General features: G+C 35.4%; 4 protein-coding genes and 3 long non-coding RNA genes across 10 annotated transcripts in view; 6 read left to right on the top strand and 1 right to left on the bottom strand.

Annotated features, from left to right (window-relative positions):
* Positions 1–15,529, bottom strand: part of LOC124454030 — an 84,605-nt gene extending 69,076 nt beyond the window's left edge. Inside the window, exon 1 of the mRNA XM_047004838.1 lies at positions 15,494–15,529. The gene's annotated coding sequence lies outside the window, so the exon portion shown is untranslated. The remainder of the gene's footprint in view (positions 1–15,493) is intronic.
* LOC124454036 lies at positions 2,438–3,050 on the top strand. 2 transcript variants are annotated; one of them, XR_006951310.1, is made up of 3 exons: positions 2,438–2,544; positions 2,627–2,886; positions 2,968–3,050. It is a non-coding gene; the product is annotated as an uncharacterized LOC124454036 (long non-coding RNA). The 2 variants fall into 2 exon arrangements; XR_006951309.1 differs by having other exon boundaries at positions 2,621–2,886.
* Positions 3,120–3,772, top strand: LOC124454037. The gene is made up of 2 exons (XR_006951311.1): positions 3,120–3,297; positions 3,459–3,772. It is a non-coding gene; the product is annotated as an uncharacterized LOC124454037 (long non-coding RNA).
* LOC124454040 lies at positions 6,745–7,513 on the top strand. The gene is made up of 3 exons (XR_006951314.1): positions 6,745–6,934; positions 7,028–7,260; positions 7,390–7,513. It is a non-coding gene; the product is annotated as an uncharacterized LOC124454040 (long non-coding RNA).
* Positions 11,483–12,091, top strand: LOC124453981. The gene has a single exon (XM_047004797.1). It carries the CDS (start codon positions 11,483–11,485, stop codon positions 12,089–12,091), a length of 609 nt encoding a protein of 202 aa, XP_046860753.1.
* On the top strand, positions 13,322–15,101 carry LOC124454033 (brefeldin A-inhibited guanine nucleotide-exchange protein 2-like). The gene is made up of 4 exons (XM_047004845.1): positions 13,322–13,452; positions 13,542–13,680; positions 14,556–14,691; positions 14,939–15,101. Exons 2-4 carry the CDS (start codon positions 13,555–13,557, stop codon positions 15,043–15,045), a joined length of 369 nt encoding a protein of 122 aa, XP_046860801.1. The 5' UTR covers positions 13,322–13,452; positions 13,542–13,554; the 3' UTR covers positions 15,046–15,101.
* On the top strand, positions 15,171–19,393 carry LOC124454031 (brefeldin A-inhibited guanine nucleotide-exchange protein 1-like). Of its 3 annotated transcripts, none has more exons than XM_047004840.1 (5): positions 15,171–15,320; positions 15,518–15,569; positions 15,818–15,976; positions 16,536–16,678; positions 18,938–19,393. In XM_047004840.1, the coding sequence occupies exons 1-5, from the start codon at positions 15,318–15,320 to the stop codon at positions 19,127–19,129; spliced, it is 549 nt and encodes a 182-aa protein (XP_046860796.1). In that variant the 5' UTR covers positions 15,171–15,317; the 3' UTR covers positions 19,130–19,393. The 3 variants fall into 3 exon arrangements, with proteins under 3 accessions (XP_046860796.1, XP_046860797.1, XP_046860799.1); XM_047004841.1 differs by having other exon boundaries at positions 15,173–15,257; XM_047004843.1 differs by lacking the exons at positions 15,171–15,320; positions 15,518–15,569 and adding an exon at positions 15,633–15,653.
* Positions 19,394–22,841: the final 3,448 nt, after the last annotated feature.

Below are 22,841 nucleotides of genomic sequence, written 5' to 3'. Positions count from 1 at the left end.
CAAAAGCAAATGCTTTTAAATGTTTTCACTATTCTTTTCTGAGATGCAAAAGCAAATGTGTATGACACACAAAACTTAATGTTTCCTAGGGCCTTTTTGACCAATGCCACACTTAGTGAACACTGATAAGGCAAAGTAGTGAAAAATACATGAAATGGTAAATAATAGACATATTAGCATACATAATAACACATGCAGGAAGCAAAAAAGTGTTACTGTGCAGGCACAGTTTCTGAGAATTGCCCATTACCGTAATATTGAAAGCATTTTGCAAAAATTGCCAGTTGCCAGCCTTTTATGGAACTCCTGAGCATTTCCCAAGGCTGTCGTAATTTGTCATGTGTTTTTAAAGTTGTACTTGAAAGCCCACTGTATTATAGTATCATATTATTTATACTTAAAGACTGTTTAGTACAGCCACATACTGCACTTAGTTGGCTATAAATTTGTTATAAGAGATTGATCATGAAATCATTGGTTTCCACATTTATTTTTTGTACTCATGCATAGTGATTGGCTGGCACAGCGGGCAGCTCTATAAAATATCTTGATTGTGGTCCAATACTGTTATTTTTTTGCAATAAATTTGTTTGCAAATTGAAATTAAAATTTGTACAATTGATTTAAAAGCCATGTAAATTGTTCAAAGAGCTTTCTCAAAGGGTCCTTAAGTACTGAAAAATTCCTTGGCCTTCATCCTAAAGTGGCTTTTGAGACCTAAGATTTTTTTTTAAACAAGTGGTAGATAACATATCAATGTTTTTTTTTAATATTAATTCGAACTTATGGAATTGATTTGAACAAATTGAAGTCTATCTGTTTATGCGCACAGCAAATTTTTCATGTTCTTCATAAAATTTGTTATTTTCATGTTGTTCAGAAAAAGCTGATTTAGTCTAAAAAGGAAACGCACATATAACTTAAAAATTGCTGGAAAAAGCTTGTGGATGAATTCAACTTTAGCAACCTGTTTGTTTGGCAATGACCAAATCTTATGTGGCAAATTTGAAATGAACTTTTTTGTATAAGATTAACATACCACACCAAGTAAACGGTTATCTTGAACAACCTCCCTTGCTTTACAAATCTAGCTTAGAATGTTATTAACATGTATATAACATTGACGTTTAGTAGGAGTAGTCTAATTCAAACACTTTTAAATTAGTTTCAAGTAAATTGGAAGTAGAGTAAATCATTTCCATACCAGCAAGGACACTATTCGAACAAAGTTTGAATGGCAATTAAACAAGGTAACAATATTACCTAGACAATCACAAAGGATTTAATTAAGTGAACACTTTCTGAATAATCCACAAGAAAATGAAGAATAAATATTCGTTTAACTTATGCATACAATATTAAATTAGAAATATTTTTTAATGATCCATTTCCTTCATAGCCCTCATTAACAATAATCAAGCGATATAGAAACAAGAACTTGTAAAATTTTGTGTCAATTTGCTACATGGACTGATTTTCATAATTATTTTTATTGGGTTTGTATAAGTTGATGTGGGGTGAGTTGGTAGTGATGTGAGACAAAGTATGGTTTAGATTTTAGAAAAGTTAAACCGTGTACTGAGGTATAACAGAGAGTTGTAAAGAAACTATCCCAGTACATTTCATGTAAACAAAAATTTCACCAACAAAGATTACAGTCGCAACAATTGGCCATATTGCAACCACAAATGAATATATTTTTGTATTATCTTATTTAGTACTTATTACATTGCTGCATTATCATCCAAATATTTTCATGTTTGATTAACAGCTACAGCCATTGTGGATTTATTAGCAGTTATCTTTATTCAAGTTATTTCTTCATTGACTTTTCCAGGTTGAAAGAAAAATACATGGAAGCAAAAGAACCAGAAGAGCATAACAAACGTCTACTCTATAACGTGAACTTCAGAACAAAATAGAATAAAGAATTGGTGAGTGGTTAGTAGAAATAATATATCTAACTTTGTGCTTGAGGCATGATAATCATCTAATAAAGTTTGTATCCCCGATTGGTCTTTTTATGTAATAAATGTTTTGGTAATCATCATGAATGTATTACATACGAAAGCTTTATTAATTGATTTACCCAAGAAATTAATCTGTGATATGTGCCTATTGTTTTGCAGAAAAATGGTTGATATCATGGTCAGAGAACGATAGCAGCTTTCCGCGATCTTTCCATGGCAGATCTTTCCGCGATTTCTTCAGATGTCATTATTTAGAAATGTTTGGTACCCCCCTGGCTATGTTATTAACCGTCGTTACGTGGAGTGCCATTGCCATGCTGCACAAGACTTTATCTACGTCATATTTTCCTTAAATTGTTTTGTTTTCACAACAGTTTAAGGAAAATATGACGTAGATAGAGATTTGATGATGAATAATTGCATTTGTCTTCATGCATCATTCGATAAAACTGGTTGTATGCCATTGATGCGGGCGGAAGAAGTGACAACTGAAAAAGAAGCAATTTAACTGGTGTTAAAAGATCTTTAGCATTTTGTATGAACGTGTGTTAATCCCCATACATATTCATGCAAGGTATTACTGCTAATTTTAAATTTTCCAGTGGCTTTTTTATTTTCTAATTGTATTATTCCTGTTTTGTATTTCATAGGATTAGTATCTGATCCTGCTCAATAGTCGATTCCATTAGCTACGTACGTCGAAGTTGCGCGGAACAACAAACATAGAAACAACTATTTACTGATGTTTTATCATACGATTTTTAGTTAATGGGAATAACTCAAACCACTTTATTGTGGTAGGCTTATTTCTTTAAATGATGAATATGATAGAACGGCAAGTAATATCAGTTGTGTGAGAAGCATAAAGAAAATAATGGACAGCGATTTATTGAGTTCGATGGCTCAGTTGAAGAAGGTTTGTCAGATGCCCACAACATACATTTCTCTCTCTTCATCAATTTATTTGAACTACATCTATTTGAATTATCCATTTTAGAAACGTTTGTTGGGAAATAGAGGACTGAACACTTCTATTCATTTTGATTATCTACCTTCATCACCATTGACAGTTCTTGGTCTGCGTGTTTGAAGCCTAATTTAATATAAGATCACATGCAACTGTTGCATATATTTTTTTCAACAGCACTGACGGTTTCGTCGCCAGTGCTGTTGAAAAAAATATATGCAACTGTCGTTGTATTTAACGTGCAAGAAGTGAAAAAGTTGAGTAACCTGTGATGAATACAAGAAGGCATATAATCTTTCCGCCTATTCACAATATTTTAGAAATTAGAAAAATTAGGAAGCGGGAGAAAAAACTAAGAAGGTAATGAAGCACTTTGTGGAATTTTAAAATTTTCGTTGAGTTTTAGTTCATGCTTGCTCGAGAGATATCCTACACGTATATTGAGCTATGGTTAGGCAGTTGGTTCTTTTCTTTTTCGGTGCGATTATGAGCTTCCTATAATGTTGCATTAAATTTTGTAGAATGCAAAAGTGGAAATGGGGAATATTTCAAAACGTATCTTGGTCGTGCAGAACTTCTCGCTGGCTGGCAGGGAAGGTAGGATTCGAAGTTAGATGCACCTGTTATATATTTTCCCTTTGTATGGTTTTGACAAAGCGGGTCAATTTATTCTTTCGCCATTTGTTTTTATCGTCGTGTATTTAGTATTGTTGTAAATACACAACAAAGATTGCCGAAGGTAGCGAGAATTAACTTTGCCGTTTTTCCGGTTTATGGGTGATTGTTCGTAGCTAAGTAGCTATAATTGTTAAAACATGGTTTGACCATGTTTTGATTTGAAATTTCGATGAAGTATTTGTATTTCAAATATTTCCAAGTTAGATTCTAAGAAACAAAAGTTTGTTTGTTTTTTGTGTGCAATATTTATGCAATGTGTGCACACTTGGTGAACATTGCTAAGGCAAAGTAGTAAAAAATACATTAAATGGTAAATAGTAGACATATTAGCATACATAATAACACATGCAGGAAGCATAAAAGTGTTACTGTGCAGGCACAGTTTCTGAGAATTGCCCATTACGGTAATATTGAAAGCATTTTGCAAAAATTGCCAGTTGCCAGAAATTCTATTAGTCATTAGCGAGGAGTGCAGGAACTGTAGGAGAGAGAGTACTGCACATGAATTGACCAGTATTTAGAGCACGAGTATTGGTACAATGGTTAGAGTGGAGGAGAGGGGGATGGGGAAAAATATGGGTGGGCCTACACGTCGACGCTTGTATGACAGCTCTAAAATTTACATGCACTAATAAGGTAACGGCATCAAAGAGCGTAGTCGCAATGGCGCGAAAGTCCGGCAAGACTTTGTCTCTCAGCATTTTAATTGGTCATCGACAGTAACTGAGAGAGAACTTGCCACACACACACTAGAATCTTGTAGAACTGCGGTACGCAAATCTCGCTGACGATGGAAATTTTTTAAGGCTTGACCATATAAGCTCATTGAGCTTGGGCACAGTAAGTTTGTCGCAATTTTGCGGTGGCTTTTCAATTTTCTGCGCTCCTCAAGCCCAATATTTGAAGAAAATTTTTCATTTGTAATCTAAGCTATTTTGGAATGAATCGCTGAGCAGCAGCATCAGAAGGTCTTAACTAACGTCAATTTCTTGCAAAAAATGAACAAACTTAAAAAACGAGTCATTCAACTTTTGTAAATGTTTATTAATACTTTTACATTCAAATCTGAGCATCTTTACTGTCAATGTTGTGCATCAAACATGACGCCATCGGTACACAGTTTTCTGAATGAATGAAATAAAAACCACTATATAAAATTGCTGCTTTCGTATGACAGCTTATACCTCAAACATATATTTAAACTTTATATAATAGCACACAGTAAAGCATCCTACATTTTTATTTTTATCTTTTTTATTATTATTATTATTATTATTATTCCTAAACTGATACTTACCTTTGGCCTTACTTATGCGCACTTTAGAATTTCTACCGTACGTTTCCTAAGGCCTGTTTTATACGTCGAATTTAATCTGTCGAATTTAATGCGACAATTTTGCGACGGAGATTCGACGGAAATGTACGGTGGCCCACAAGGGACATGCAACTTACATAAGTCTGTTGCTGCAAGTTAAGTCTGTTGCTGCAAATTAAGTCGGTTGCTGCAAGTTAAGTCTGTTGCTGCAAATTAAATCGGTTGCTGCAAGTTAAGTCTGTTGCTGCAAGTTAAGTCTGTTGCTGCAAATTCAGTTGGTTGCTGCAAGTTAAGTCTGTTGCTGCAAATTAAGTCGGTTGCTGCAAGTTAAGTCTGTTGCTGCAAATTAAGTCGGTTGCTGCCAGTTAAGTCTGTTGCTGCAAATTAAGTTGGTTGCTGCAAGTTAAGTCTGTTGCTGCAATTAAGTCGGTTGCTGCAAGTTAAGTCCGTTGCTGCAAATTAAGTCTGTTGCTGCAAATTAAGTCGGTTGCTGCAAGTTAAGTCGGTTGCTGCAAAATAAATGTACTTTAGCAAATATATCATGAAGTATTACCATAACTAAGTTAAAGTTGAATCATTGAATAAGTAAAGAACATCAACATCCAAAAGCGTTTTAATATTATTTGTTATACTTGTTAATGTACTGCCACATTTGTGGAGGCGTGAATCCCGAAGGGGCAAAATTTTGCTGCCATTGCGGAAAAGAGCAACAAAAGGTGAAGAATAGTGGTAACAGTGATGGGATTTCAATTTCCAGTAACAGTGTCAGAGGACTCAGTGCACACCTTACTACGTCTACCCCGCCACAAGGCTTAAACAAAGCTCATTCGGGCGAGAAAAAGGTATTGACATTTACGGAATACAAAAAGCGAAAGTGCGAGAGTAGATCTTCGTTTTTATCAAAATCAAAGAAGAGTGTGGATGAGAAACATGTGGTACAAATAGGTTTAATGAAATATGATGGAAAGACAAAGAAACTCAAGCCAGCTCGTGGCCTTTTAGCGCTTGAAATCTCAGCCAGTGCTTCATCATCAGTAATTTTAAATGCAGCAATTGAAAAGTATAGTGCTTTTGAGCGGTCATTTGTCAAAGATTGTGAGTATGCACTCCTTTACCCTGATGGTTCTGAAGTTGTTAATATTCCTGGAACTTCGGATCCATTTGTCTTGAGTCAGTACAAAAAGGCTTCAGGAAAATCCTACTCAAGGATAACAATGTTCATGGCGACAAGAAAAGATGTTCTTTTTGATTCTTTGCCTAAGGGAGAAGACTTTACATCTGACGATTCTTTTTTGAATGAAGGGGCTTGTAGGTATGGAAACAGTAGCACTTCATGTTTCATCAATACATCATTTGACAACAATAAAGAAACTTATTTTATTGACTTATCAAAGGATTCTTTTAATCATTCTACCAATACATCTGCAATAATGAATAATCCTAGATTTGATGAATCATCCAAACAAGGCTTAACTTTTTCTGCACAAATAGACAATGGATTGGCATCTACTCCTTCATTTGATGACTTTTCTAAACCTGACATAAACTTGCATGCGGAAGCAGATGATGGATTGGCATCAGCAGCTACTAGTTCAGCTATACAGTGTCCAATATGCTTCTTGCCATTTTCAGTGAAAGATATTGCTGAACATGCTGACATATGTAATAGCTGGTTACTTGATGACACTTCTCACAAGAAAGACACAGTACTTAGCAATATTGAGAGCTCTGTAAAATATGTTTTTGAGCTATCATTATTATCAGAAAAACAAGCACACAAAAGTCCAGAGGAGATAAAATCTGTGTTGAAAGAGTCTATAAAACTTATGAATAATAATATTTTGAAGCAAGACAGAGTCAGAATAAATGTTCGAAGAAAGTTTCTATGGATCGACTTTAAACAAGCACGTCTTACAAAGATCAAACTTGATGACAACTTAAAGGTTGTGTTTATTGGCGAATGTGCCATTGATGATGGAGGACCAAAAAGAGAGTTCTTCACAGGTAAACTTGATGTTTTTTCATATTTAACCTCCACAATCACTGTAAAACAGTGGTGTTTAAAATTATTTATGTTCATTAATGTTGCTTTTGTAGAATTGTTAGAAGCAGGAAAAAGGAAGTTAATGTCTCGTGGATTTCCCAATGATTCCACAATGGCACTGATGGCTAATGACTTCTGACTACTTGGTGAGGCTATGGTTATGTCTGTCATACAGGGTGGTCCAGCTCCAAATTTCTTAAATGAAAGTATATTCCAATATATTGCAAAGCAAGATTTATCTGCAGAAAATTGTCAAAATGAGGCATTTAAATCAGCAGCTATTAAGGTATGAAGTATTTTAGAAGATGACCTAACCTTATTGATCTTTTTCATTCTTATGTTTATTTTTATTGCATAAAGTTTAGTTTTATGTTCTGTATTAGAGAAAGTGAAATTGCTCTTTTTTGTATTTTAGTTATCATCCTGTATAACAGATGATGTACTTCATGAAACCATATTGGCAGATGAGATATTAGATGTTTTGCAGAATGTTGGATACACCGGTGTGCCTCAAAAAGAAAGCATCAAATCATCCAAAGACATAGGGCAGTATGTGTAATTTTTATTCTGCTAATATTTTTGTATCTAAAATTGCTTTTAAAAGTACTTCATCTTAGTATTAATCTATCAATATACTTTCAATTGGCATCGTGTAAAAAATCAAAGTAACCTTCATTCTCACACACCCCTGGGAGTGGCTGCTGGCAAACACTCCTGCTACATAATCATAGCATGATAGTCATAACTACATCAGGAGTTAAAATGACGAATTTTTGCAAAATTGTTTACTCTCCACTCTTGCATAAATGGGTTGCTAGCTTAGTGTGTGCTGCTCACTTAGAGGAAAATAACCCTTTTATTTGCCTCTGCTCACATGCATTAATTGCTTTTGATTTGTTATTTTCACTAGATCTATTTGTATAAAAGATCAAATCTCTAACAGCGTAGCCCAGCTGCAACAACTTCAAGAAGGCTTGTCTAACTGTAATCTTCTAGACGCGATAAGAAAACAGCCACATGTATGGAAGGCAGTGTTTGTGCCGAGTGATATTTTCAAGTTTACTGCTGATGAGTTTCTTGACCATCTGCAACTTCAATATAGTAGCTCTCAAGCTTTGAAGATGAAGGAAGTGGATTTTGTTACGAACGTCCCGACTAATAATAAAATGGCCGCTTTTGGTTCAATTGCTCGTAACAAAAGGAGTAAAACCTTGTGGAGAAGTTGTTGTCAATTCTTAAAATATTTATTTAATATACTAATAATTTTGATATAATCTTATAACATAAATGTTTAAATGTTCAAACTTATCTAGACAACTGCTTTCAAACTTTCAGTGACTCTTTCGTTGATGGATAGGATATGTATCTGTATTCTTTGATTCTTTTCTTAAATGGTTCGTCTTCTTTTACATGAGCTTTCTTCTGATGTGGACTTATACTAAGCACCAACATAACTACAACGTTCGATTTTCGGCTTATATATGATTGCACAATGACGTACGATTAACAGCTTGTGCGTAAACTGTGGTCAGTTGATTAACCATGTATCCTGTAAGTTGTTTGTGGTCAGTAGGTTGACCACGTCCTATACGTAAGCTTTCCTGTTTTTGTGGTTAACATACACATGCATGTATGAGTAAGGCATTTTACTAATTAGTTAACTAATAATATATTTAAATATATAACAATAATAAGTATAATTTACATGATTATGGATTATCATGTAACAATACCTTTAAATTCTTCAATGATGTAATACAAAAGTTTGAAGATGGTAAGGATACTAATATAAGCACATTAATTCTATACAATAAGGCTTACATAAACAGTGCAGGAACACAATATGTATAGTGCACATATAAATTGTATTCTAGAGTAAAAATAAGATATTCTACAGCATGTTTCATCCGTGCAGAAGTTGCTAAGCTTAAAGGATAACAAAATAAGTTTAATGGTGATGTTATAGATCCATTTCGATGTTTTGAAGACAAAAATTTACCAAATTCGGAGTGCATCGATCTACACTTTCATTACCAAAACTCTGCAACACAACAATCAGCTCATTAACAAATAGCTCATTAACAAAGTTGCACTGTTATATGTGCGGTGCAATTTTATTTCAACATCTACAGCGTGTGTTATAAGCTATGTTTTTGCCGCTGAGGTAATAATGTTAACGCATTTCAGGTTTGCAAAATTTAACTATGACAGATTTCCTGCAATGGTGCAGTGGCGCCAAGGAAGTACCGCCGTTAGGTTTTCCCAATAAGTTCAATGTTGCTTTCATCCATGGTTGCAAAGATTGCTGCAAATGTAGACCATCTACGTCAACATGTGACTTGCTGGTGAAGTTACCTGTTCATATAGCTTCGGAATGGGAAATGGAAGAATTAATGGTTTCTGCCATTGGGGATTCGTGTGATTTTGGACTTATCTGAAAAGCAGATCTGACAATTGAAACTAATACTTTAATCGACTTGATCATTGCGAAATCGTTTTGTTGATGTTATGGTTATTCGCTTACACTCTAGTGTGTTATGAGAAGCGTACGTATGTACGTAAACAACATTTACAGCAAAAGTCAAACGTCGTGCCTGGTTTGTCCATGACGTGAAACTCATTTTTTTTTGTCGATTTTCCCGTTAACATTTAATCCTTATCATTAGCAGCTTCTACTAAGCATTGAAATAGTGCTAATGCTTTAGTTGCATTATTTGGAAGACGTAGTCCTTTTATTTCCATTACATGTTCGAAATACTCTTTGTAGTCATTTAGTCCTTCTTCCATCTCACATTCTTCCTCCATTTCGTTAATTTTGTCTGTTGGCACTTGGACAATGTAGTCAGCGCCACCAGTTAATTCTGGTAAAAAGTAAAGAAGATTTGGCACGCCAGGTATAGTATCATATCGCGAACGTCGGATATAGTGAGTGTTCCAGTGGTCAATTATATCATTGAGTTCATTTTGTAGCACAGATTGGAAACAAAACCAGAGGCACTCCATGTGAATTAAGTTTCCAAGAAGAACAACCCCATCGTGAACTAGACCTTTAAAAATTAATCCACCAGTTGCTTCGACTACGACGAAAGTACGACCACCAATTTTCTATCCTCTGGTTTGCGTGAGAAGAACCATAGCGATGAGCATTCTCTCCTGCCAAGTCATCTGTCCCATTATCTCTAAAATAACATTGCATTGAAGCCGCCAATCCATTCTCTGTGCCACAGTCACTCCATAATAGAAGTGGACATCCGAGGTTTTCTTTTACACTTTTAAGAAAAAGATTTGCAGGCACTTTTGGGTCGTTGTTGGATTTTACCACTTCAAGCTAAATTATCCGTCGGCTGTAACCATCTATAGCCCCATGAATAGGGAATCCATAGGGCTTTAATTTGTCATAGCCTGTAACAATTAGCAATGGTGTGATTAATATGAAATAAAACATTATGTTATGTTTTATACCCAATCAAAACAGGCAAACCAAATAAATCAATGTAGTCATCTTTTGTACTTTAGTAAATTTCAATTTTTCCTACCGTCCATGTGCCAGCAAAAGTTTGGACCGTTTGATCGATATACTCGTCGTTGGAGACAGTGAGTTTTCCTTTGCTGGACACCTTGTGGATCAATTTCCTTCATTATTAATGCCACTTTTTTACGTAAAACGTGTACGTGGAATCGACGACGCAGGGTATGCCAGATTGTTCGATATCCTGACAAGCTTCCAGCATCATTTATTAGCTGACGAATAGTTTCTTTTAGCCTATCGTCATCAATACAATCATCATTTTTTCGTTTTTTGAAACCATATTCTCTGAGTTTTCTTTTTAAAGTTTTACAACACATTTTTACGGCATGATGCTTGTCTAGAAGTAGGACTATTTCGTTGTATTTATATCCTGAATAAAAATAATTTTCTATTAAAGTCCTTAAAGCGTTTTCGTTATCTTCAGCAGCCATTTTTATTATTTTTTCAGCAGCATACGACAATTGCAAATCGCAGCCGCAGATTAATTTGCAGCAACAGACTTAACTTGCAGCAACCGACTTAATTTGCAGCAACAGACTTAACTTGCAGCAACCGACTTAATTTGCAGCAACAGACTTAACTTGCAGCAACCGACTTAATTTGCAGCAACAGACTTAATTTGCAGCAACCGACTTAATTTGCAGCAACAGACTTAACTTGCAGCAACAGACTTAACTTGCAGCAACCGACTTAATTTGCAGCAACAGACTTAACTTGCAGCAACCGACTTAATTTGCAGCAACAGACTTAACTTGCAGCAGCAGACTTAACTTGCAGCAACCGACTTAATTTGCAGCAACAGACTTAACTTGCAGCAACCGACTTAATTTGCAGCAACAGACTTATGTAAGTTGCATGTCCCTTGTGGGCCACCGTAGAAATGAGTTTCTCGATTTATACGTCGAATTTGCATCGGATTCAAATCATCAAATGCGACTCTATAGCCTGCTAACTGGTTGTTTCTTAGGCAAAATTAAACATGGTGGCTGTGGCAAAAGCTATTATTTTAAGGAAAATAATACGAATACGAAGAGAAAGACGACAAAGGCGTCTTCATATATTGTTGGCTTTGATTAATAGAAGAAGAAAGATTTGTCAGTTGTGCTTGTTACTGCTAAATCTTATTTCTGAGGAGAATGAAATACCTAGAATTCGTTCTTGTCGTCGGCTTGGAAGAACATTATCATGGAGACACTGGTGGGAATCTATATGGTTCACCTATTCAGAAAAGCGCTTTAGGACTACATTTCGTGTATCACGAGATATTTTCACGATGATTCTTGGCAAAATTGAATGTGATTTAGAAAAGAAAACAATGTCAGAGCAACCAGTCTCACCAGCATGTCGATTGGCTATATGTCTTTATAGATTAGCACGTGGCGACTATTATTACACTCTTTCTGAAATGTCTGGCCTTGGAATAGCAACATTACAGCAGATTGTCAAAGAAGTGTGCAAAAGCATTGTAATTCATTTATGGAAGGATGCTGTTAGTGCGCATTTTCCCTCGTCAGAAGGACATATGAGGGAAAAAATAATTGATATGGAAAAAACTCTGGCTATTTCCATGTTGTTGGTCTGCAGTTGATGGGTGTCATATCTCGATTAAATGTCCTAATGGAGGTGCAGAGGCAGCCAAAGAATATCACAATTTCAAAAATTTTTATTCAATTGTTTTAATGGGTTTGATTGATGCCAAGTATAGGTTTGTATGGGCAAGTGCTGGATTTCCTGGCAATACCCATGATGCCACGATATTACAGGCAACCCAGCTTTGGAAAGATATTATGTTCTTCAATTGAATGTTCTTTCCATCCATCCATCTTGTGGTAAAGACACGGTGACTAATGAAGCTTTACGGAAATCAACAAATGATGTAACAACATTCAATTGAAGAACATACCATTCAAAAAGGAAATTATATCCTCAAAGATCCACACTTCCATCTTTCCATCGTTCATCGTTCCATCTTGTGGTAAAGACACGGTGACTAATGAAGCTTTACGGAAATCAACAAATGATGTAACAACATTCTATGAAGAACATACTCTTGAAAAAGGAAATTATATCCTCAAAGTTCCACCCTTCCATCTTTCCATCGTTCATCGTTCCATCTTGTGGTAAAGACACGGTGACTAATGAAGCTTTACGGAAATCATTAAATGATGTAACAACATTCTATGAAGAACATACCCTTGAAAAAGGAAATTATATCCTCAAAGTTCCACCCTTCCATGTTTCCATCGTTCATCGTTCCATCTTGTGGTAAAGACACGGTGACTAATGAAGCTTTACGGAAATCATTAAATGATGTAACAACATTCTATGAAGAACATACCCTTCAAAAAGGAAATTATATCTTCAAAGATCCACACTTCCATCTTTCCATCGTTCATCGTTCCATCTTGTGGTAAAGACACGGTGACTAATGAAGCTTTACGAAAATCATTAAATGATGTAACAACATTCAATTGAAGAACATATCATTCAAAAAGGAAATTATATCCTCAAAGTTCCACCCTTCCATCTTTCCATCGTTCATCGTTCCATCTTGTGGTAAAGACACGGTGACTAATGAAGCTTTACGGAAATCATTAAATGATGTAAGAACATTCAATTGAAGAACATACCCTTCAAAAAGGAAATTATATCCTCAAAGTTCCACCCTTACATGTTTCCATCGTTCATCGTTCCATCTTGTGGTACAGACACGGTGACTAATGAAGCTTTACGGAAATCATTAAATGATGTAACAACATTCAATCGCTTTTTCGTGTAGAATTTTTCAATGGCGTCTGTTTTCTTTTCTTTTATAAACAGATATTTAAAGACTACGGAGTAGAGAATGCTGGGATATCAGAGCAGGACAGAATCTGTGTGAAAGGCTGGTTTCCAGTCCTTTGAGCTTTCGTGTATCATCAACCGATGTAAACTAGATGTCAGAACAAGGTATGGTGGAAATATTGAGTTGTTTGTACTGTATAGATTAGTATGCATTGTATAATTTGAATGTGAGCTATTTTCCATCCATCAACTAGAGGCCTAACCGTGATGTTTGAAATCATGAAAACATACGGGAACACGTTTCTCCAACATTGGTGGCGTGATGTGTTTAAAGTCGTGTTTCGAATTTTCGACAACATGAAACTACCAGACAGACAGATAGATTGGCAGGAGGTTAGAAAACTGTCATTATTTTGCTCTTATTATATGGCAAGCGTCACTTCCGGCTAAATGGCGCGCTTTGATTGGCTGAGAAACATTTTTCCGGTCCATTATTCTCCCGTAACCGACCACGTTTCAAAACGCGTAGTTTATAATATGTCGTTATTTTGGTCTTATTGTCTATGATTGCCATAAACACACATTATATCGCAAAAAGTCAACTTACATACATGACTATCCAGTTCCACATGGAATAATATTCATTTCATGTGTTCATGTCTATCCACCTTCATTCCTCATTCACTCATCCATTTCAATTGTGTATCCACTCCATTGAACTAAAATACATGGAACGCTACCTGTAATAGAAAACCGTAGTAATTTTTTGAAGCCAAATTTTACACCCAGACACGCGGGTGTAGTTCAATCAATTTTCACTGCGCGAGAGAACTCAAAACACTAAACACGCGTGTGTCTGGATGTAAGATTTGGCTTCAATTATTTGCTTCATGTAGCGTTCCATGTATTTTAGTTCAATGATCCCCTCATATCTTCCTCTATTTCTTATTCACTTCTATCCACTTTCATTCTAGAGTCTCTACTTCATTCTCTATCCATTCTTGTCCTCTTGCATTCCCTATTCACACACCGATTTCATTTTGTGTAAACGATTTGTACCAGTATGGAAGTTTTGAAACACTCGTTTGTGAAAGTTACCCACCTGTAAAGAATGCTTTTGCCTTTAAAACAGGAGGGAGTAGTTTTAAACTACGGGAAGGTCGTTTCCTTTACATACAATAAAGTCCGTGTATAAGGTGTTGTATTTCCTCGTTATAAAATGAGACATCAGCTGAGGTTGTTTTGAAATTTGTGATGTTTCTTTATAGAAATCAGAATGGATGACAACAACTTGTAATCACGCTCAATCTGCTATCATCGATGTTTTTACTCAGTATTTTCATATTCTTGCTGAAATTTTTCTTGATGATATGTATGGCCATCTAGAGTGGTGTGTTAAACAAGGTAAGCTTGAAATTACGCAACGTGTTTGTGCTTGGCATATGCCTTGGTGATTGGTTCGTTGTGTCAGAGTTTTTGATTGGTTTGAAATATCAGAGTTACTGATTGGTTTGAAGTATTAGAGTTTGTGATTGATTTGGTGTGAGGTACATTAGTATACAAGAAGCATCAGAGATTCTTAGAGGTTCGACTGTAAATGCTTTGTAACACCATGTCCTGCTTTGCTCGTTCATTCAATACATGTCTTTAGATAACGAGCAGTTAGCGAGGTCTGGTACCAATTGTTTGGAAAATCTCGTCATATCCATTGGCAACACGTTCTCCGAAGACGTCTGGGAAAAACATGTCAATGTGTAAAGACGATATTTGAATCAACCGTACCTCACGAACTATTGAAATGGAGACCCGCTGACCATAATTAATTAGTCCACCCACACCTGATGTCACTCCTCCGTCATCACCACTCAAGGTAAGTTACACTTAGGGCCTGATTATATGGAGGCGAGCTGGCCCGGATAGCGAGCTAGCCCCGATGATTTCAAGGGATTGAAAAGAGCCAAAACTTCAAGGTTAAAAATTACAAATGTTTGCGAAGCACCACACGTCATTCTGGTTGTAATTCTCAAATTATGGCAAATTGGTTGTTTTAATTTTAAATGTTTTGCGTAGTTATTAAATCAGAATTTTGTGAAATTGCTTGAGAAAATTTATCTGATAATAAGTATTGAATCGTTTCTTTAAAATTTCACTGTAAAATTTCAGACAAATTTTCATAACTATTCTGTTTGTTTTATGTATTTATTACCTTTAAAATTGACGTATATTGTAGATAATGTTACCTGTTGACCTGGAGGATGATATCGTGCCCAAATATCTGGAAGGTAAATAAAAAGTTTTTGAATTCTTTTAAAGGAAAATGTTGCTTCAATTGTCTCCATGATTATAGGATTGGAAAATATTTCATGGTAAGCTAAAGCTCGCATATTAAAAAAGCTCATTTGAACCAAAAGCTCATATGAAGCAAATGTTCGCATATTGCAATATAGCTCGTGTGAATCTTTAACTCGTATGGACAAACAGCTTGTATTCTTTGAGTAACAAGTGAAAATTTTTCCGTATTATTTTATAGACGAGGACGAACAAGATGGTCAGCAATCGTCAAAAGGTTTGAATGAAACGGAGGAGGAAATGCCTCAAGAAACAGTTGAAGAAACAAAAGAACAAGACAGCATCAGTTTACATAGTACGCCTAGTTTACGATTTGAACCTGTCGAAGAACACGAACCAGGTAACTATGTGTTAGAAATCGAGATTAATAATTTGTTGTCACAGCCTGCTGCCATTTACGTGTTTAATTTACTTTGGTTTATTGGAAAGGCGTAGAAAAACGTATAATTGATATATGCGTTTGAAAAACTCAATCTGAAGTAAACAGCGACGTCATGTAACATTTCCTGAAACTGCTTATGTTCTAAAAATTTACATTTTTTGCAATGTTTGAAACAATAATGTTGTTAATTGTTGCTAATAGAACTAATAATGTTACTAATTTGTAATTATTACTACTTCTCCTTTTAACACTTATTTTTCATAAAAAATGGCACTAACTTAAGGAACTCGTTTTTGCTTTATTTTTTGGCATTCGTTGCTTATTTTATTTTATTTTAGAAGACCTCTAATAAGATAAATTAGCCCTTTGTTTGACATATTCAAAAGTTCGATTTTTACCGACAAATGAAAAAATCGTCTGTGCGTGAATACGGAAATGTTCAACCAACACCCGAGTGACATTTTTTAATTTTTTCATGTATGTACTTTAACGTCGTAAAATCATCTCATTATGTTAGTTGTGCAGACGGAGAGGATGCTGTTCAATTCATTGATCATTAAGTGTGTCGTTCAATTGGAACTTATCCAAATGATCGACAATGTCGTCTTTTTCCCAAGCTCCAGCAAGCGAGAAGATGAAGATACTATGGCTGAATTACAGGTCAGTTATAATTGCGGTCATTGTAGGTAATACTGAGATAAATTGCTTTGTCGTAATGTTGTTATACCAGAGTTCCCCTTGGTGGCATAATAAAGTTCTTAGCTGAAGTGCAGAATATGTAATAAACAGAAAAGTCACTTGTGTCGGAACCATTGATGTTTTTATCCTCAAGCATATTGTGCCGCGCATATCGACTGGCATTATTCCAGCAAGATGTTTTGGGCTTTTCACTTGTTTCCAAACACTAAAATGAACCGACGTCATTTCTTATATTGAAATATTTTTAATTTCATTACGAAGTAATGACGTCATGTAATTGTAGTGTTTGGAAACAAATGAAAAACCCTAAATATATCTTGTTGGAATAATGGCGGCCATGAGGACGCAGTGCACACTTGAGTGGCCCTTCTGTATAATTATTATTCTGTGGTTGTAGGGCTGGGGTGGTCACAAAGTCATATATGCATCTCTTAACCTGTAGAGAACAATTGATTTCACTGGAAGTTAATACAAAAAAACATGAGTATATGAACCTCCCTATTTATCGAGTTCACATTTGGTACCTCTTTCTTTAGACACGTAAAAAATTTCAATAAATATCCTCCAGAGACATTATAGAATAAACGATTTCCATGGGTTGAATTTCTTAAAGTTCCTTATGTGTTGTATGCAGGCTTGTAAGACCCTCTTTCACCTGATTGGTCAAACTGATTCTCTAAATCACCTACAATGGTGTAATAAATCATCTTTCACTTGATTGGTCAAACTGATTCTCTAAATCACCTACAACGGTGTAGTAAATCCTCTTTCACTTGATTGGTCAAACTGATTCTCTAAATCACCTACAATGGTGTAGTAAATCCTCTTTCACATGATTGGTCAAACTGATTCTATAAATCACCTACAATGGTGTAGTAAATCCTCTTTTACCTGATTGGTCAAACTGATTCTCTAAATCACCTACAATGGTGTAGTAAATACTCTTTTACCTGATTGGTCAAACTGATTCTCTAAATCACCTACAACGGTGTAGTAAATCCTCTTTCACCTGGTTGGTCAAACTGATTCTCTAAATCACCTACAATGGTGTAGTAAATCCTCTTTACCTGGTTGGTCAAACGAATTCTCTAAATCATCAATGGTGTAGTAAATCCTCTTTTACCTGGTTGGTCAAACTGATTCACAAAATCGCCTACAATGGTGTAGTAAATCCTCTTTTACCTGGTTGGTCAAACTGATTCTCTAAATCACCTACAATGGTGTAGTAAATCCTCTTTCACCTGGTTGGTCAAACTGATTCTCTAAATCACCTACAATGATGTAGTAAATCCTCTTTCACCTGATTGGTCAAACTGATTCTCTAAATCACCTACAACGGTGTAGTAAAATCTTTCACCTGGTTGGTCAAACTGATTCTCTAAATCACCTACAATGATGTAGTAAATCCTCTTTCACCTGATTGGTCAAACTGATTCTCTAAATCACCTACAATGGTGTAGTAAATCCTCTTTTACCTGGTTGGTCAAACTGATTCACAAAATCGCCTACAATGGTGTAGTAAATCCTCTTTACCTGGTTGGTCAAACTGATTCTCTAAATCACCTACAATGGTGTAGTAAATCCTCTTTTACCTGGTTGGTCAAACTGATTCTCTAAATCACCTACAATGATGTAGTAAATCCTCTTTCACCTGATTGGTCTAACTGATTCTCTAAATCACCTACAACGGTGTAGTAAATCCTCTTTCACCTGGTTGGTCAAACTGATTCTCTAAATCACCTACAATGATGTAGTAAATCCTCTTTCACCTGATTGGTCAAACTGATTCACAAAATCGCCGGCATTGATGTAAAAATAGACAAATTGCAATTTTTACGAATTTTACTTTCCTTCGCGAAATACCAAAAGAAATCATAGAACTGAGCTATGTGATCACCGGAGTGCTATCGTGCTGATTACACTATTATATACACAATTGAAGTCGGACTATTTACTTAAAAAATAGTCATTTAAATACCATATGTAGCTACAACCGTGTTTTTCCAGAGAGTGATTGTCAACCATGATCCATTCAAATGCGCTCTTTGAGAGTTTTGCATCTTGGTTTTTGACGTTTATTTAACAAGAGCTGAACTTTCATACAATTTCATGTCTTGACATTGTTATAAGTAGCAACGATACACTGTAGTCAGAGTTGTTTACTTTCAATAATCGTACATGTCTCATTATGATTATTGACTTAGTTTTTCATTATTTCAGTGTCTCAACACTCCTCGACGAACCGCTAAACGAAAACACGACGGAATGTTTCCACATCTTACATCTAACCAACTGTTTTTGTTTTGCGAAGTGCTGGAGAACTCGTATAAGTTTGCTAAAGGCTTCAATTTTAACAACAAGCTGAGGACGGCGCTTTGGAAAGCTGGTAAACGCTTCATTAATATATTGTAGCATTTGACACGAGCGACACATTTTTGTACAGTTTCTATTTGAATTGAAAATTAATACACGAGTAAAAACATCACATTGAAAACGTTCAAGCAAAAAGGCAAATTTGTGGCTGTCCTTCCTATTAGGGCACTCACTCCAAAAGCTGTACATGTCCGTATACCTAGACACCCACATGCAGCGTGACCAAGTTTGTTTACCAGATTTGGTCGTATAAGCTTAAATTGTCCTCCCCCCCTTTTCTGAATGTTGCATCTACATAAAACAGGAGGGAAATTCTAAGGTCATTAGACTAAGTCTTGTGAAAGTAAAAAACATTTGCTTTTATGGTTATACTGCACGCATGGTTTTTTTTCTAATAAATAAAGATAAAAAGAGGCAAATTCAAAAGAGGAGAATGAAAAAACTTGATCCAGGTTTTATAGTTTGTAATTAGAGTAGACAAGTTTTAAATTTAGTTTACATGAGTATGAGGTTATAGACCTTTTCAAGGTTATCGCAGCCATATTGCAGGGGGTGCAAAAACATTGGGCCGAGCGCGCGGGCACGCATGGCGTCCATATAAATTACTAATAAATGCGCAAAAATTACCCTTATACATATTGGCCATTTCTTTCAAAAATATTTCTTAAACTCGTCCATTTTAATAGTTGAATTATTATTTGCGATATTTTGTACACGTGAGTCCAATTTTGTGGTAATCAAAAAGCGGAAAGTTAAAGAAAACATTTGTTTTCTTTGAACAACTTGACCGTCGTTTGAGCGATGTTCTTGAGTTCGTAACACACGCACATGTCTACAGCAAAGTCAGCAAGTATCACGAGGAACTATTCTACGGCAAACTCTTATTAGTATTTTCAATTATTTGTAAAGTGACATTGCTATTTTTATTATTATGTAAGGCTACTAAACAGCCAAGTATTCAAATACACACTTAAAACTGTTAGTCGATAGCAGGCCGGTGTGAAACCTTACATCATACTATCTCGTCAACTGTTCAAATTCCAAAGGGACAGGGAGTAAAGATGCCTCAGATTTTGCTGGATTTCCATCAAAACTTGAATCAGAATCCTCGGTGTCATAGGCTTGATGAGGACGCTTTGATGTCGTCCATGTTTCTTCTCCTTTACGTTTAAGCGGGGTCCTCGATTGCTCGTACTCTGATAGCGTAATAAAAACCAAAGGATAATCCGTTCCGCTTTTATTTGGGGTTCTTCTTACCAAGGGAAAATAATTTGAGCAAATGAAAGTACCTTGTGCACCAGGCTTTGGGTTAAAGTCATCGGCTCTGCTGTTTGCAATTGTTTTCACCAAATTTCAGCAAGTGCTTGATCTTTGGGCCACTTAAGAAAAACTAAATTTTCTACGTGAGACCTCTTAACTTAATAATAGGGATAGCGTTTATCATTATCGCAATATCCAACTGCACAACGCGCATTTTTTACCATTTCGGCTATGACTGCTCACGGCTACTCGGCTAGTTTAGGGTTTAGTTCGTTTGACTTGGCTTATGAGATCCGCACATTTGCGAACTCAAGAACATCGCTCAAACGACGGTCAAGTTGTTCAAAAAAAACAAATGTTTTCTTTAACTTTCCGCTTTTTGATTACCACAAAATTGGACTCACGTGTATAAAAAATTGCAAATAATAGTTTGACTATTAAAATGGATGAGTTTGAGAATTATTTTTGAAAGAAATGGCCAATATGTATATTGTATAAGGGTAATTTTTGCGCATTTATTGCTGCCACGCATCAGCGTGGCAGCACACTAATCTTGAGATGTCTCGGCCCATTCCTCTACTCGACCTATATAGAGGTAAAATCTCGATTTGTGTCTGTCTGTCTTTCTGTCTGTTAACATTTCCGGGGGGGCATTTTTACGGAATGAGGGGGGAAGAACTTTTTCTACTGACATTAGACTGATGGTAATATTGGTTTGTTGCGGTGGATCTGTGAAGAATAAAAATCATATTCTACTGTCTTTTTATGTCTTTATAATTGCAAACGTCGAAAATGAAATTTGAAACAAAATCTTGAAACTTACAAGTAGCTTTCACTCGTATTTCAATGGATTTTTCATCTCTAAAACGTGGATCATTATAACTTTGTGCTTTACATCTGTAATTTCCACCATCATTCATTGTAACATTAGTGATTACTAATGTCTTACTTGCAACTCCAACATCACCAAGTATGTTGTTATTTTTATCAAACCATGTGACATTAGCAGGAGGTTTACCTCCTTCACCTCTACATACACATGACACATTATCGCCTTCATTCACAACCAGAAGATTTGAACAATTGTGTACCACATTTGGTTTCACTGAAATTAAAAGCATAAAATTTTCATCACTTAAATATGTTGTCATTAGTCCGTTTTGATAAGCACAGTCAAATTTATCTGGTAACACATAAGGAGAGCAACACTTTAAAATATGGGAAAATATGCTGTGACTATAAATAACATCTTTGTGTTAATTTGGGCTTAGACTCAAAATTCATTTACTTCGTTGCCATATTTATTTAGGAGCCACACGTTAGGTCTGGAAGACAGAAAAAGAGTTGGATAAAGTTATCAATTTGAGCCTACGTGTGTTTTAAAACGAGTCACTTTAAATCTCTCTTTTCTCATATACAAAACATAGATCACTCAACAAGTCGCGAAGTAAAAAACCTGCATGAATCAGAAGAACATTTCATTACAATTAATGTAATTTTCTGTCACAAGAGAACTTAATTTTGAGATAAATTATACCAAGGCCTTTATAATTCTTCATATTACACACAACCCCTTTCAATAATTGCTAAATATTGCATTTTCAAACGAATTCAGTCGGGCAGAGCTAAATGTAAAGTATTCATACCACTTAATTAGCGTACAATGTTTGGCCCTAATCGTTAGCCAATCAATTCACCGTATCTCAACACCATTCACAACTTTGGGCAGTTGTGAAGAAATCGGTACAGTTCTTACTTTTCAAAAATATTGATGAGTTGAAATCAGCTTTACAACTGTGCCATAGACTAACTGCATCTATGCCAAAGCTCATTAATCCAATTATTCAAACTAAAAGAGGGCCTAATTACCGACTACCTAAATGTATACATTTTTCGTGCAAATTAAGTGCTATATATTTGTTGATTTTACAATTTATAAATATGCTATTGTATCAATAACACCACAAACAGCCATCATCTTCTTTAAAGTGTTGCGGTTGTATTTTTACCCTTCTGATTGTTTTTAAACGTAGCTATATGAATGAGATTCCCAAGTTGGCAAAATTATTCTAACTTACTGAGCTGCACCAGTTTAATTTCTAAATACAACAAGTAACAGTAATAAATGTTTTTTCCCCAAAATATTCAGGCCAAGTTCCCCCATTAAATACTTAGAACAATTTATACAATACAAGAAAGATTGAAATAATTTAAACTTACCAGCAATATAAACATTTACTTTTGATGGAGGAGTAGTAGGAAAAGATGAAATAACAAATGTAAATTCGCCATTGTAACTTTGATTTACATTCTTCAGCCACAAAGTTCCAGGTTTAAAAACTTCAAATGTTAAAGGTGATGGTGAATATAGGGGTATGTCACTAATACGAAATAATATTGCAATTTGTTGAGGGGAATATGAGCCACGAGGTGTAAAACGCCAACTCCATGTATTAATGCTTCCAGTAACATTTGATCTCCAAGTTATATT

Source organism: Xenia sp. Carnegie-2017, unplaced genomic scaffold (genome assembly GCF_021976095.1).
Source record: "Xenia sp. Carnegie-2017 unplaced genomic scaffold, XeniaSp_v1 HiC_scaffold_29, whole genome shotgun sequence".
Lineage (NCBI taxonomy): Eukaryota > Metazoa > Cnidaria > Anthozoa > Malacalcyonacea > Xeniidae > Xenia > Xenia sp. Carnegie-2017.
The sequence above is the reverse complement of the archived record's forward strand: the minus strand, read 5'-3'. Positions and strand labels throughout refer to the sequence as shown.